Source organism: Barbatula barbatula, assembly GCF_947034865.1.
Source record: "Barbatula barbatula genome assembly, chromosome: 4".
Classification (NCBI taxonomy): domain Eukaryota; kingdom Metazoa; phylum Chordata; class Actinopteri; order Cypriniformes; family Nemacheilidae; genus Barbatula; species Barbatula barbatula.
Genome location: NC_136768.1, coordinates 5,517,806 through 5,534,546, shown reverse-complemented (window position 1 = coordinate 5,534,546; position 16,741 = coordinate 5,517,806). Strand labels below are relative to the sequence as shown.

The following is a 16,741-nucleotide window of genomic DNA, read 5'->3' as shown; positions in this document are numbered from 1 at the left end:
AATTAAATAATAACAGAGTGTAAATCATTATAATATCAAAGTTATTAAAATGATGACAATTTATTGAGATATTAAAACTATACACCTACCCCTAACCTTACCTTAAACCTAAACTTTATCAATAAAAAATAATTTCAAGTCTTAAATACATTTTATTGAAAACAAAGCTAGTGCAAATAGTCTCTAGACTATTTGTACTCAGTGTATATAGACACCACATATTTTGAATGTGCTCGTGCGTCATCTAAAGCTCAAAGGAGACTGTATTTGCAGTGAAAAGAGAACAAGTCTTCAGAATTTCTCTTTTTCACATAAATTCACACAAATGTTTCATGACCCAATAGATGAGTAGATGGCGACAGAAGTTTCATTTATGGTTGAACTGGGTCATTTTATTCGCACTGGCCATAAATAATTCTGTTTTAAATACACATCAAATCTGCACTATTTATATGATTCAAGGGAATTCTAATAATTCATCATCTGTGTAAAACAAGATCATTCTGAGAGAGAATTAACGCCCATGTCATGTTTATGAATAATATAATCTCTTTACCCTTAAGGACGGTCTGTCTTAAGTGATGTGGTTGTGGTTCACTGAAAAAGAGTGGCTTTTGAAAAGAAAATGGAAAGAGTTTTCTTAGCATGTATGATCTTAAGAGAACAAAGTCTAAGTGTTTTAAAGAAACTTAAAAAATGCAGGTAAAAATATATGGCGTAATGAAAAGGAATGAATTCATGTAACACCGTGGACTGATGGTTTTGTGTTGTACCGTCTTGTTTATCATGGCTAGTGGACAGGGTGATGTGTCATTCAGCATTTTCAAAGCTTACACAGTAGTAGGATGTCGTCACGTTTTCACTACTTTGCCGAAGGAGATTACATTTACATTTACTTTTATGCATTTGGCAGACGCTTTTATCCAACTTACAGTGCATTATCCTATACATTTGATTCTTAGTATGTGAGAACCCACAACCTTGGCGTTGTTAACGCCATGCTCTTACCACTGAGCTGCAGGAAAGCTCAATTATATAAGCTCTTTATATGCAAAATTATGCATAGTATATTGCATTTTTGTCAATTGATCTTCAAAAAAATTACACATTGGACCTTTGGACACATTGGAACAGTTTTGGCAAGTAAAATCTATTTTGATGATTGTAATAAGACAGTTTAGGAATTTCCAATGTATTCTTTTGAAAATTGTCAGGGAATAGACACAATTATTTACAATGATTTTGTAAAATGTAATGTAATAAATGCAATGTTCCAAGAAACATCAAGTGGGAGTGGCCAATTTATTCCAGCTTCCAAAAAACTCAAGCAGATTGTTAACAGGTTGCATTTAAGATTAGTTAACACAATAGCTAACATGAACTAACAATGAACAACGTCATTTTTAAATAAAGTTTGTCAATTTCGGCATTTACATTTTTAATCAAAAGTTGTTACAGTTAACATTAGTTAATGCAGTTATTTCTGAAAAACTACGTTGTTCAGTGCAAGTTCATGATCGCTAATGCATTTGACTAAAAATACAACCTGATATCAATTTCTCATACTCAGAAGACCTTCCCGGTGAAAAATCAGAACCAGAGGGGAGAAAATGATTGCTTGGATAGCAAACCCAGAAAAACAGACACTTCATTTCAGATTCAACAAGTACCGTACCTCTCTCCAAGATTACATCTCTGTATTTTTATCACACTGATAGAGAAGCGCTCAGGAGACTCGCTCAATCATGTATCTCTCAAAGGGCCTTTAAATAAACATATAAATAGTTGACATCTCTGCACTCTTACACCAAAATCTGTCTAACTCCACGTTTAAAACCCTGCCGTTAATCCTCTGTGTTGTTATCAATATGCATGAGAGAATTAGCAAATTGTGCCTCTAATTGCACAAATAGATCCATCGGGTGTCGTGTTCTTTAACCGGTTATTATCACAATAGGTTTTTAGCAACATATAGACAGCTGAAGCCCGCTGTGCCTGAGCGTCCCAGATCTCATCGGCCTGCTGCTGAAGATACCAAAACATCAACATCATTCATCTCTAACAACAGATAGCTTATGCTTATTCTGGATACAGGTCTCTTGGTAAACACATCTCTTTCAAAGTGCCATGTTAGCATTCATCCGGCTGGCACGTAATCAGAGCGAGATAGGCGGGTTGGTGACAGATGAGTTAGCTGCGGACACAAACCGGGGCGATGGTTCGCAAGCAAAAAAATTGTGCGTCAAAGTGATTCAGCACTTTTGGACCGAATGCAGTGTGGGGTGCAAACGCAGCGGCATCTATCAATTTCGTCTCGAGCCTGTCATCAAACGTGTCGAAGGTGCAAAGGTTTAATGGAAATTGTTGCTCATTTTTAAAGATGCTTGCTTGTGGACGAAGTTACTTGGGAAGTTTTTTTGGGGGGGTTGGTGGGGTTGCTCTTCTGAAATGTTATTTCGTAGCAGACGGAGCTCCTCTGAGGGGATGACTAAAGAGATAGCAGGCAGATGTGCAGGCTAGCACTTCATACTGTAGCTCGATGGGGCTGTGCAAAATCTTCATGATAAATGCTCTGAAACGTATTCCTCCCAGAAGGCTTTGGTTGGCGCAGGAACCAACAGATAGCGTTTTTCATTTACCTGTGCGTGTGTTCTGCGGAGAGGTCAGAGCAGCATACTAATAAGGTTTACTTCCAAAGTCCATTGCATTCAGACTTGAATAACCTTTTAGCTATTAAAATCGACACGGAGTTAATCCCTTTGTTCGAGCTACTAATTTTAGCACGAGGCAGTGATGATGTCAAAGACGTTTTTACATTACTGGTGTGTTCTTCCACCATTTTGAGTCTCTTCAAACCATCTCTGTATATTGATCCTCTCTGACATACAGTTGCAAAATGACATACATCAATGTGAAAATAGCCTTTAAGGTGGTCAATTTACTGAACAGAAGAGACTTTTATTACATACACCGAATGGGAGTTACAAAGTCTCAATGTAATTAAGTCTAGCGCGTGCTTGACTGAACATCGGCGAATACTTCGTTATTTAAATTAAACTGCAGATTGCTTATTTTCCGATGGCAAATAACTCATTCCACTATTAATTTCATTAGCTGCTTCGTTTGTCACCTTTTGATGAGGTGGTCCAACGAGGTCTTGCGTTTCGTGTCCTTTTTTATAATTGTAATTCTGTACTAATTTCGAAGTAATCACTTCTGAATTCGTTTGTTATTATGTCTTGCGAATGTTTGCAAGCATCCACCATTAGTCATGCCTGGTTCCATATTGAATTATGGGCCAATTTGTCATGTCGACTGCTGAAGTCTCGGTGTTGGAAAGCCGATTCGGAGCTGCGCCCACCTGCTGGTACGCCAACAGCCTTCAAAGAGACTTGCACCCCGAACTGACAATGGGCATTTACCCAAATGTTTTCATTACACCTCCTAGCGACATTATAGATGGAATCATTATCCATTCCAGATTTCACAAACACAAATCAGTGCGTTTTACTAAATCGTTTTTTGTACATTTGTGAAGATGCATACTTGACTAGCTTGCATTTACGCGTTTCTGTAATGCAAATGGACATACGGTTTATTACCACTAGATGTTTGTATATCCATCTCGTGTTTTGTATCTCGGTCTGTGTTATAAACATCTCTTCTGTTAACCCTATTCAGTATTTTTTACTATTGCTCATGCTGTTTCTCTCAATACCTGTCTGACGGCCCCAGCAGTCTCCGCTATCTTGATCACACCACTGAAATCTGTCTGCTTCGGGAAATCTGATGGCCATCACCTTGGCAACCTAGTAAGGTGCCGCTAGCACGGTCTACCTCAGTCAAAGAGAAAAGGCAAGGGGACCTGGAATTGCATGTGAAACCACAAGTAATGGGATCAACTTATCAACCTCCACACCTGTCCCAATGTAGCCCCCAAAGAACAGCTCATTAGATCCCAAGGGCCCTTTTCTTCGCCGGGGGCCGAGATATTACACTGAACCCTCTGTGAACCATGTTTCTCCCAGACGGCTTAAGAGTGAGCTTGTAATGTGACCATGGCATACCGTGCCACAAATTGTTTGGATATTGGATGAGCCCCAGTGGGCCCCCCTCAGCTTAGCTGCGTGACTGGACCCACTATGTACCATGGAGGTGGCAGAGTTTAAAAATCTGTTTCACAAGACATTACCCTATCGGTGCAGAGAAAAAAAGGCCCTTTTAGCTATAAGGGTTAAGAAATGTACATGCACATTCCGCTCACAACATACTCATACACAAAATTGCACGCTTACATTTTTAAGTACAATCATATTGGCTTTTTAACATACTATTTAAAAATGTTATGTTTTTACATTACTTCGACTCATCAAAGTAAGCTTAGCAGTTTCAACTTATTTTTTATAAATTGCAACAATTCACCACTGGTTGAAATTTACAATAATACATTTAAATTACTTTTTTAAAGCCACAAATGCGTACAAAATACAGATTCTATAGATGAAGCACGGCTGTGTACTTTGATTGGCTAAACCTTCGCATCCGTGTTTGCATACTTGCATGTAAAAATGTACAAGTATGTTTCTTGCTCTATAAGTCATGTTATGCCAACAATGTTGGTTTCTTCTTGTCTTGTAGAGAGCATTAATTCAATGCTGTCAGAAACCTCCGAATAACCCATCATTTATTATTCACACAAAATGAAATGCGAAAAATGACAGCGACATTTATAATTTGTCCCACTGTATTTCTTTTGCTGTCGGTCGAATACCCTCAAGCTCTTTTAATCACATTTATTTTAAGAAAGCTAAAGGCAAATGCATATATTCTTATATAATGAAATAAAGACTGACACAACGTGTTTCAATGTTGATTCCCATTTTTTCATGACAAGATGTTAAAGCCCCGCCACTCAGACACTACATTATTTAACAGGAACGTGATAGATTTTATTTGCTGTCTTTTCAATTTACTTTCACTATATAGTTTTAACCTGGAGCTTTCTTCTTGGCGCCTCAGGCTTGACTGGAGGTTCAGGTGAAAGCCGAGCTAACATTTCACTGTCCCGGGTCACATTTCGACATGGCTCCCTTCCTGTGTCTATATGGCAGCGCTATTGATTGGACCTTGAGTGCAAATCTGTCTCATCCTTTGCGAAGTCACGATGCTTGTCATTCGCATGCAAAGAATGTTGCAACAGTCATGGGTTTTACAGCCAAACAAAGCAGAAGGATTTGTAACGGATATAAAGATTCCATCATTTCATCCCAGATGCAGAAACTTGGCTCCGGCAGGTTTGTTAAAAACATCTAAAAGGGGTAAAAATGTTCACACTAATTGCTTTAACAGGTTGATAACATTTAGCGAAATGGAAGCGTGCAGGACCTTTAATGAAGATTTTGGTAACCTTAACTTGGAAAAGATTGAGGCTAAAGGAGCGTGTTCCACTTTGTTCATTTGTTTGTTTTTAATAGTTGCCGTCAGTCTCAATTAGACATCTTTGGCTTTTGTTTCAGTTCAAGTGGCATGACCATTTTTATTGGGATGCAATGTCAATAAAGTCAAACTTAAAAAAACAGAATAAACTTGTAACCAGATTTGGATAGATGTGAAATGCTTTGAAGTTCGAAGTCAAGTGTGCGATGAATGTGTTTTTGTCATCCATCTTTGCTTTCAGTTCCTAGTACTCTGTTGCTTGTTCCCGTCCCTAGTGTTTACCCAAGTGTCTTTCGGCCTATCCTTCAGTACCGAATAAAAAGCTCTTCTTTTACCCTGTCATAGTTATTGCCGTCCTCCTGCAGAGAGAATCTCAGCATGTCTGTTCTGCCAGTAGCCTTCGGGGGTTTGGAGCTCAGTCTCCCCCCGCGCTTTTATCCTGCGGTCCCCGGCAAAAAAAGATGGAGCGGGTAGATGGAGGAAAACTGGGAGAAGACACAAACGTTCATCTTCCCTTCCTCTAGTGAGGAGAGGGGGATTACAAATTACATATTTGTATTCCTACTCCAGCTAGGACAGCTGATGTAGTGATGGTAGCGTATATGTGTGTGTGAGGGGAGATCAGGGTGTCCTGCGTGCGCAGATATGCGGCACGCTTAATGTGAATTTGATGATCTCACGGAGGAATTGAATGACAGCCGGTCGATCGAGGAGAGAGGAATGGAGAGACGTGTCTGCATGTCCAGCAATATCTGCGCGAGCCAGTGAGAGCAAGACTGTAAATAGAAGAGCAAGGAGAGAAAAAAGACAGAGACAGGCGAAGCGAGATGATATTTAAAGGGGCAGTAGACTCGAAATGAAAATTCTGTCATCATCAAATCAACCTCATGTCTTTACCCACGTGATATTTCCATTTGACAAATGCCACATTTTGAAGACGTTTCTCTCTTATCGTGCAATTGCAGTGAATGGAGACTTGAGCTCAGAAGCTTCAGGGTGAGTAAACAATGACAGAATCTTCGTTTTTTGGGTAGGCTATTCCTTTAAAATAACAATATGGAGTGAAACGGAGCAAGGTATCTATCTCTCTCTGTAACACACACACAAAACAGAGCATTCTGCAGTGTATAAGTAATTACCAGCCAGGGCACAGAGAGATGGAGAAAGTGATAAGTGAAGGAGAGAGAGAGAAAGAGAGAGAGGGCTAGGCCAAAATGCCCGATCACACTCATTGAGGGGAGAGGAGAGGTATGGCATCTGCTGGCCTCCTCGGCTCCTGTAACCCTATCATCTCCTGCCTCTGCTCATCCTCGCCAACCTCCTCTCACCCTCCTCATCCTGCTTCCTTCTTTACAGATGAGTTTAAAGGCACAAGCACTGTGGAGCTCATTAAGAAGGAAGGAACCACCCTGGGCCTGACCGTATCGGGAGGCATCGACAAAGACGGCAAACCCCGCGTCTCCAACCTGCGTCAGGGTGGCATCGCAGCCAGGTGAGTGTGTGGGGTTGAAAACTGTGCTTGGTATACTTTTAATTCAAACTAATATTAAATAATGTTAACAGTGATGCATGTTTAAGGAAGCGTGGTCCAAAAAGATAAACTTGAAAATGCATGTTTGGAATTTGACTGCCAGGAGACTTGAATGTCCTTGGTGATCCGTTTCGTAACCAAAAAGATGACGATACAGGCGAGAGGCTAAACTTGGCCGATTGTATCTTAAACATGATTTAACATAAAATAAGTATAAGGTTATACTGTTGAATCACTTACCAGCATTATATATGCAAAGCGGCATCCACTATTTTGACTCATGTCATGAGTATGTTAACCAGTGACCATAGTAACTGCATCATTCCGGACACCGGAATGTGATGTTAATGGCCGTTGTTTGCAGGACTTAAACTCCACCCACGAGTGTCACGTCAGAAGGGTAGAACATTCACTAAGAACACCATTAAAACATCATTTATACTGATTCACAAAAAAATGAATATGTATACAGTAAGTGCTTTTAAAGGAAAGAATCACTTGTGTGCTTTTAAGCCTTCTGGAATGCATTGTCTGTAGATTTCCATTTATTAATCCATTAAAGTAAATGTTTTTTTTGTTTGCGTTTGCAAACTTCGAGATGAAATTCAAGTCATTGCACAAATGTTAATTGAAGCTGGTACATTACTTTCAAATACTTTCTCCCATCTTAATGTACAGATGTATTGAGATAAATATTACCAGTGCACTTTCTGCAAACACTGGTACTTTATATTCTCCGTTTGAGCTTAAAGTTCAAACAGTTGTACTGTATTAGGACTTAATGTTCAATAAATAATATAAATGTTTGTTTGTTTTTCACAATAAGCATAGGGTTTGGTCTTGTGTCTGAGGTAAACTTGTTAAGGTTTCTATTAAAAAAACAAGTGTACGGTATGTTCTAGTGTTGATAGTGCGTTTGAATTTGTTCTGTGTACTTTGCAAAGGTTCATCTTGTATTTCTTCATTGTTGGCTCTTTGAAACAACATAGGGTTTTGCACACTAATGTGTCAACCACCGTGAACACACACACATCACATCCTATTCCATTTAGAGCAAAGACAGCATATACTGTCAAATTATAGATATAGCCAATCGCATACCTGCATGTCAGCACACTTTTACACCCACCCTTCACGGTTTGCTACTTTTCTTCTATAAATCATCTTTTTGAAATGTAATGTTTGCTCTGTATTTTATTGCCACTGAGAAACTCGGCCTGATCATTTTTCTCACGTTGAAATGAATGCCCGACATCACAGTCGTTTCTCTTGGAACTGTTGACAATCACTCCGCCTTGCAAAGTGCGAGAGCTTTCAACGGCGGCTGTGCGTGTCAGAGCGAGAGACAGATACAGGAGCCGCCTGTCGTCTCATCAGCAGATGTTTCCTAAGAACAAAGTCTTTTCTTTATGTGCTCAGATCAGCTATCAAAGAGCACAACGTGCTTTCACCTCTACCTTGTTTTCAACATCTTTTTCTTTCATTTCATTGCTTCTCTTTTTCCATCCAATTCTTCCATTTCTTTCTTTCCCTTAAATCTTTTTTCTTTTTCCATCCTGTCCTTTTTTCCCGAAATATTTCAATTGAATAAAGTTTCAAATTGCTGGTTTGTGTAGAGGAAACGTGTTCTTTTACTTTTCAGTGTGATTATTCTTACAGTATGTCTGGAACGGACTTTTATCTTGGTGAACCCCTATAAAAAAAACTGAATTTCATTTCATATCTATATTCAAGGACTAGAAATAGGCAATAATGTGTAAGAGTGATATATTGTGAATACGGTCAAGGGACGTGTATACGTCTGAACACACCAGAAAAACACTAAGAAACCACCAACAGCCGCTTCCGTTGTTCTGTGTTACAAAGGTAAACATCCTCTACATTATCAAAGGCAAAAATCCAGTGTTTAATGTCTCTGCAGGAGTGACCAGCTGAACGTGGGCGACTACATAAAGTCTGTGAATGGGATAAACCTGACGAAATTTCGTCATGATGAGATCATCAGTCTGTTGAAGAATGTCGGGGAGAGGGTCGTGCTGGAGGTGGAGTACGAGCTGCCGCCTGTCTGTGAGTGACCATATCAAATCATATTTTCAAATATTTAACGTCTTGTAAAGAATCGTCTGAAAACACATCTCTTCCGTCAACACCTGACTGATCTCTTTTAAAAAAACAAAATCTTACAAATGAGCTCTGTGTACAGTGGTAGGCTAAAATGAGACTAGGTTTTTTATTGCACTTATGCTTTTTGTTGACCTCATTGTGTTCCAATTGCATCCATTGTTTACCTCATCTGTAAGTCGCTTTGGATAAAAGCGTCTGCTAAATGACTAAATGTAAATGTAATGATCATATCTGTAAAAGCAATATTTGAAGTCCATTTTTATTTGTATAAACTAAAGCCCGGTCAAGGTTTATTTTTATAATGACTCTCCGAACATAACGGCTTCTGTCTTGCATCACATTTGCGAAACAGTTGAATGATATTGTAAGTCTTCATCATTGATATTAGGATGATTGATGTTGATATTTTAAATGGGGTTTACCTTTAAGTTATGCATAAAAACAGTACATGCTGATCTGTACTTGAAATGCAATGAGCTTGGAAATATATTTAAAAAACAGTAAATATTGATTTCAAAATGGACAATATTTCTCTATTAATAATATTGATATGCAAGCCATCATATCACAGCTGTCCTTCTAAAACCTAGTGACTCCATATTTCCATATTTAAAATTTTTCCCATAAAAAAATAATTATTGTTCACCCTTTATGTTGATCACTGGGTTTTGCAAAGATCTACCAAATAAAAGATTTTTGTGTTAACCAATAAGGCGAGGGAGTTGTAAAACCTCTGCATTACATTGAGTTTCCTCATGCTCTCAATGAGACCTGAACATACATTTCATTTCATGTTTGCTTAGATATTCTGCTCACCCATTGAAATCTTGGCAGAACTTTGAACCTTGTTTCCGTCCTCCCTCAGCTGTTCAGGGATCAGGGGTCATGTTCAAAAACGTGGAGGTGACGCTACATAAAGAAGGCAATACATTCGGTTTCGTCATCAGAGGTGAGTGTCTCTCTGGACTTCCCGTGTCTTTGAAACTGTCAGATGGGCTTCAAATGAAAAAGACAAATTTCTCTTGGAAGTTTTGTTTGGCTGCCCTCGGGCCCGGCAAAAGCATTGGGCTTTTATTCACACTGCTAACGCTCAATTTGCAGATATTTACCAAACAGCATTTTAGCATTCATTAAAAAGTAAAAGGCCATTTTCCACATCCATCCCTGTAGGAAGTCTTTTGAAGAGAGGAAAAAAAGGTTCTCAGTCAAGGTCTCAGTTAGCTTTGCTCTTTTCTTTCCTCGTATTTTCTCGAAATGAATCAAAGAGGCATTTTAAGGACTTCCTTTTCATCTTCGAGATGAAACATTCTACCGTTTGCGAATACGACCATATGCAATTTTACAACAAAACGCGGCTTTAATAATGTATGATCTCACGCTCTTGTTGAAAAATGTATGGAAATACATCCTCGTGGTGAACTAATAGCCTTTTGGTGTATACCACTGGGCCATATTAAGAGCTCATTGCTTGAAAATATAACATAAATGTTGAATCTTTGAGTTTAAAGGATTTGATAAATGAATCAGGAGTTTTTGTTTTATGTTGTAGGTGGTGCCCATGAGGATAGGAACAAATCTCGCCCAGTTACCATAACAACCATCAGACCTGGCGGTCCAGCTGACAGGTGAGATTGTCCTGAAGTAAACAGGATTCAATAACACTGACATTAAGGCTCTTTTACAAAACCTACGAGATGCCTTGCTGTAGTCAAATAATCCAATATTTTTCTTTCCATACTTTTTAGTATCAAACGAAATAGAGTTAAAATTTTCCTCTACACATCCACCCACTATTTATTTTGCAGTCTGTTCTTCTTGCATGAAATGCAAGACCCAAATGATGCCTTTTAGGAGTTTAGTCCATCTTAAATAAACCCAAGGGTAGGTTTGTAATGCTGCTGATTATAAGAACAAGTAGTATGCTGTATATTTTTATCTACTGTATTATACATTGGAGTATAGTTTTTAAGGGAAACATTCTTCACCAAGATTTGTTTACATTGCGGTGCAGGGCTTCCGTAGTATATACAGTATGTACATATACCTTTTCTCTTATGGTTTATATTCTTATAATAACAAGTCCAGCACAGATTGAGCGCATTTGTTGAGGTTGTTTTCGAATAGCATACAAATAGTCTTTCCCTGGTCAGACCTCGCTTTCAGAAATGAAATGCATTGGTCCCGCTCAACATCGGTGTCTGCGTGAGAATTGCAAATGGATCGACCTGATATTTTACTCACTCTCGGGTCTGAACCGAGCCGCTGTTACCCTAGTTACGCGCCGACCCTTCTCTCTCAAACCTTATCAATATTCATTTCGCACAATGGTAATTTCATTTCTTACCAAAAACAGCATTCCAATTTATCTCATTCAACGTCGGGTCGCCCGTTTCTCAGAGTTAATATTGTGTTGTGTTCCCACCTCTGCAATTTGGTGTTGACTGGCCCCTTGACATTCTGCAATCTCCGGTTGGAACTGATGACTTTATTCAGCACGTAGCAGTTTGTATCAGTGCGTACTGTGGGCACGCCGTATAAGACTCAGACAGAAACCTTAAGTACCAGATGCTCCATTAGAGAGTTCCCACATTCCTAAAGTGCCTCCAATGGTGTGTGATTGTATTTTAATGCTTTCGAGCTTCAGGAATGTTCCTGGTGTTAATTGTAGAGGAATTACTGTTGTGTCTCTCATGTGTTATAAATGGACACATTACTCTGTCAGAGTGGGAGAAGAGGGAATGTGTGGATTTTCTCTCCGTATGCATTGTAAAGCTGGCAACATCACCATTTTAATTGATTATTGTTACACTGAAAATATGGCCTCTGGTACTGTGTTAACTACAAAGTCTTCTGTACAGTCATCCAAAACGTCCATTTCAGTTTTGCGTTTTGTTTTGTTTTGCAGGGAAGGCACCATCAAGCCCGGCGACAGGCTGCTCAGCATCGATGGAATTCGTTTGCATGGAGCGTCTCACGCAGAGGCCATGAGCATCCTTAAACAGTGTGGCCAGGAAGCCACTCTCCTCATTGAGTACGATGTGTCAGTCATGGGTAAGGGCACACCCCTAGTGTTCCCTAGATACTTTCATTTATGCATTTGGAAGACACTTTCATCCAAAGTTATATAATATATAATATTTCATCCAAAGTTACATTATATGTAATGCATATGTAATTTTTTTCTTTCATTGTATTGACACAAAGCCCCTGCGACATTCTCAAAATATCTTCTTTTGTGTTCCACAGAAGAAAGAGTCATATACCGGTTTTGAGCAACATGAGGGAAAATACATAATAAAAAGTCGTAACATTTTTGTGGGAACTGTCCCTTTGGAAGCCTACTCTTGTAGGTTATCTAACAAAGCAATTGGCTGACAGCCCCAACCGTTTTAGCATTGGGCATTTGTATAATTTAATCAAACTCAGAAATCTTGTATTTCTAAATGTCAGGGTTCACATGCTGCGCATAATAATACAGTGAATAACAAGGAAAAGGAGAGGAAAACAAGGTTTCTAGTGGCTCATGGCTAAAACTCATCTCTCTTATGTCTTCGTTGGGCTTTGACCCAGAAGTGATTGATTTACACTGAGCAGAGCGGCAGAAAAAGAATCTGAGGAAAAGGCACATCTTGCTTCACTGCACTAATACACCCCTCAGTTTGGACATAGCTGGGTGGACGACATTAAACGCTAACAATCCCACAGCGCCCATTCAACTGGGATTTTGGTCATTGCGCTTTTTATCTCCGTTCAAAGCTGAAGTGTGTGTGTACATTATGTTAAAATGCTTTCTTCTATCCCAACTGAAGACTAAGTGCGTTTACTCAGAGTAAAGTCATTACAAATCTGTATATGACTAACTTTCATCTGCAGAACACAAAAGAAGATATTTTGAAGAACGTCGGCAGCCAAACAACATAGACCCCCCATTATATCAACCCGAGACTACGGTGACGTTCCTCAAAATATAGTTTTTTGTGTTTGACTGAAGAAAAAGTCATAAACAAGTTTTTAATGATATAAGGGTGAACAAATGATGATTGATGACTATCCCTTAAACTCTTGCTGTCGGTCTACAGTCCATTAAAAAATACAGCACCATCTCGCACCTAAATCTGTTTGCACAGTCTTTGTCCCTCTTCTACCTTCTGTTTTCTTTTACTCCTCATAAAAATGCTCCTACTCTAACAAGGCTTTGATTAAAAAGGCACGCCAGAGACCAAACAAGGATCACAACTTACAGCTATTGTCCAGCGCCTCTCTCACCTCTCCTCCGGCATCTGAGCCCCATTACAGCAAGCTCCTCGCTCGACCTCTCAACAGCATGATGCTTCTTAACACCGCCACATTCATCTTAGAGTCTCTGTCACCGGGATGGCACGCTTGTGATTAAACAATTTCCCCCACCCTTGGCTTTATTAATGGACTCATCATCCCTTTTTTTCTTTAGCTGGGGTCCGGTGGGTCTTCGAGGTTTCCCAGTAAGGTGGAGGTAGAAATTATGGTCCGGAAAATGGGGTTTAAAGGCTTTTCATCTTTGTCTGTCATGTTTTATTTGTCGTTTATCGTTACTAAACTCGCATTAGATTCGCATAGAAGTCAATCACGGGATCACTCGATTGAACGTTGTTTGCTGTTTCTGGCACACATGCGGATTGTCATGACAGCTGCACAATTTACAGAAGCTCTAATATTCTGTTTGATTGACTCATTGGTACCTAAATGAGTCAAAGGTGCAAAAGGAGACAACGTATTTACAATTAATTCTCTGTAGAGCAGTTTGTCCGTCTTTAGAAACAACATGACCAATTCCGTACAAGGGGTCCCGCGGTGTATGTAGATAGAAATAGCTCATTCTAAGCTAATAAAAAAATAACGCCTCATTATATAAAGACTTTATACGCCTCTGAAGACATAGTTATGTTTATTATATTGCATTTCTGTAAATAGGACATTGGACCTTTAAACAACATTGAATGGAACTTTAAAGAGTCACTTTTGAAAACCAAGCAAGCTGAGATCATGACTTTTTCCAAACACAGCTTCTTTCTAAGCAGCGTGATAACTGTCGTGCTGCTGCTGGAGTTTTCTTGTACCGTGGCATATTGTGACGGTGTTTACCGTGAATGCGGTGAGGAAGCTGACACACCTGACAGCTGTACACCCGCTTTGACTAAAGACTAGCTGCTCATCCTGTCTGTTCCACACGGAACAGCAGGAGCTATTTCTCTTTGTAATGGGCGTCAGGTGAAATCTGCTAGTGTAAAAAACAAACTAGGATGTGTCGCACTTCCCCTGCGCTGTTCTGCATACCTGCGGACACATGGGGTCTCTCAGTGTGCCCTGTTGCTAAACTGCATGTGCATATTACCCATAAAAAACTCACATATCAGAGTTAAAGAGGATGTTTAACCGTTCGCTTTCTTTTGTCTCCATTGCAGATTCTGTAGCCACGGCTTCTGGTCCGCTGCTGGTGGAGGTGGCCAAAACCATGGGCTCCAGTTTGGGTCTGGCGCTCTCTACCTCCATGTATTGCAACAAGCAGGTCATCATCATCGATAAGGTCAAACCGGCCAGCATCGCCGATAGGTAATTACGGCCGCAGTCACTTCCCGAACGCAGAGGAGGGCGACCGTTTTGATTCTAGCGAAAAGAGCGTCATTGCGCATCATTTTTTTCTTTGTTCTGCCAGCCAGATCGATGTGTCGAGCTGAGACAAATGCATGCTGTGGAAACCTGATGGAGGCTTGTGAAATTTTCTAAAGTTTGTAATGCACAAAGCTTAGCAACTAATTATAGAATATCAATAACTCATCTAGATTTCTGGCCGGCAGAAAGGGCCGGAACAATAATAGAGGTGGTGGAGTGCTGAGCAAGCGAAAACTTTTCCATCGGAGTAGATTAGCACTTGTGAAATGATTTCAGAGTTTGCATCTTGGGAGAAATATTAGGGAGGAGTTATTAATAAATCAGCGATAGCCGATATCCATGACCTTAATGCGGATATGGACAGTTGCCTGTACAACATGGGGAGAACTCGTTTTATGAGTTTACATTTCGGAATTTAATAATAATGATGGCAGTAGAAGTGTCTGAACAGGAAGTGATGTCACTGTCTTTGCAGGTGTGGTGCCCTGCATGCGGGAGATCACATCTTATCGGTGGATGGCACGAGTATGGAGTATTGCACACTGGCCGAAGCCACCCAACTGCTGGCTAGCGCTTCAGAACATGTCAAAATGGAGATTTTGCCCCACCATCAAACAAGACTGGCTCTCAAGGGACCTGAACATGGTAAGATGCGCACATGACTCCATGGACTACTACAGTACACTCTAGACTTTACCGTACATCATAACAATGTATTTTATTAAGATTATTTATTAGGTTTATTACAAAAAAAAACTTCTGTTGAAACGCATTTTGATAAAGCTGTGACCAGTGAGAAAGATTGAATTGAATAGTTACATTTAGGCGTTTGGCATTGCATTATGCTAAACATTTGTTTCGAAGTATGTGCAAACCCATGGGATCGAACCCACGACATTGGCATTGCTTGTGCTCTAACCACTAAGCTACAGGAATAGTTAAATAGAATTGAATCGAGTTTAGTTAAATTGAATTGAATTATAACAATTTTATTTTTATTCATTAGTGATAAAATTTGTATAATTTATTATTTAAACAACTTTTGTTGAAACGCATTTCTCACTAGTGAGAAATATGAAATGCAATAATCAAATTGAATTATACCGTATTTTTACATTTAAATATATATATTGATTAGAATTGATCAGAATTATTCAAATTATTTATTTTAATTATTGAAAACTAGTGTAATTTTGCTAGAAAAAGACACTGCTAAAGCTGTCACCAGTGAGAAATATTGATTTGAATTATTCAAACTTATCTTTAAAATGTAAAAAAGAAAGTGTCATTTTATTAGAAAAAAACAACTTTTGTTGAAACACTTCCGCGTCCTCAATTCCAGTTTGCTGTATTTCCTTTTGATTTCAGTCTGACTTGGATCTTTTGCAGTTCTGTCTCATGCTTTAAACGCCATAAAGCGGCACAAATTGGAAATCTTGGTTAGTAAAAACATAATTTAGATAATCTCCATTTCAGTGTTATGTTTGATCACATTTAGTAATAGGAACCATTGTGCTCCACATGCGAGTATAGCACATCAAACCCCAGCACTCAAGGAAGAAAGTGGAAACGTTCCTTTAACTAGTTAATCAATATGGAAAGTGATGCCACATGAATAATTAATACCTAACATGATTCCCACTTGTCTTTGATATCAACCCTGTGGTTCCTAGATACAGCGTTGTCTTATCGCACGGTTTGATAGCCGAGTGCAAGGCCAGCTGCCTCCGGTCCACCGGGCGGTTATCTCAACATTTTGATTCTGCATATTTCCCGCTGAGATATTGTTATTGCAGTCAGGGCTGTTCAAGGGCAAAGCATGTTGCTGTGTGTTTTGCGTCATGAGGGGTAACATGTTGTTCCAAAGCTCCTCCTTATCACCTGACAGGCATTTATTAGGCTGTGCGGCTTTGATAACAAGGGCAAGTTTAAAGCCACAACGATTCTTTCAGAAAGGGACCATAGACCCTCATGACATCCAGTGTTACCCTGTCATGTTTT

At 39.4% G+C, this 16,741-nt stretch overlaps 1 protein-coding gene across 4 annotated transcripts in view; it reads left to right on the top strand.

The window, feature by feature from the left end:
- Positions 1 to 16,741, top strand: part of grip1 (glutamate receptor interacting protein 1) — a 181,661-nt gene that overhangs the window by 123,229 nt on the left and 41,691 nt on the right. For all 4 annotated transcript variants that reach the window (XM_079454785.1, XM_079454783.1, XM_079454782.1 and 1 more), the window contains 7 exons: positions 6,793 to 6,928; positions 8,889 to 9,034; positions 9,957 to 10,040; positions 10,641 to 10,716; positions 11,997 to 12,142; positions 14,533 to 14,680; positions 15,216 to 15,385. In XM_079454785.1, the coding sequence (XP_079310911.1) occupies positions 6,793 to 6,928; positions 8,889 to 9,034; positions 9,957 to 10,040; positions 10,641 to 10,716; positions 11,997 to 12,142; positions 14,533 to 14,680; positions 15,216 to 15,385 (906 nt within the window). The remainder of the gene's footprint in view (positions 1 to 6,792; positions 6,929 to 8,888; positions 9,035 to 9,956; positions 10,041 to 10,640; positions 10,717 to 11,996; positions 12,143 to 14,532; positions 14,681 to 15,215; positions 15,386 to 16,741) is intronic.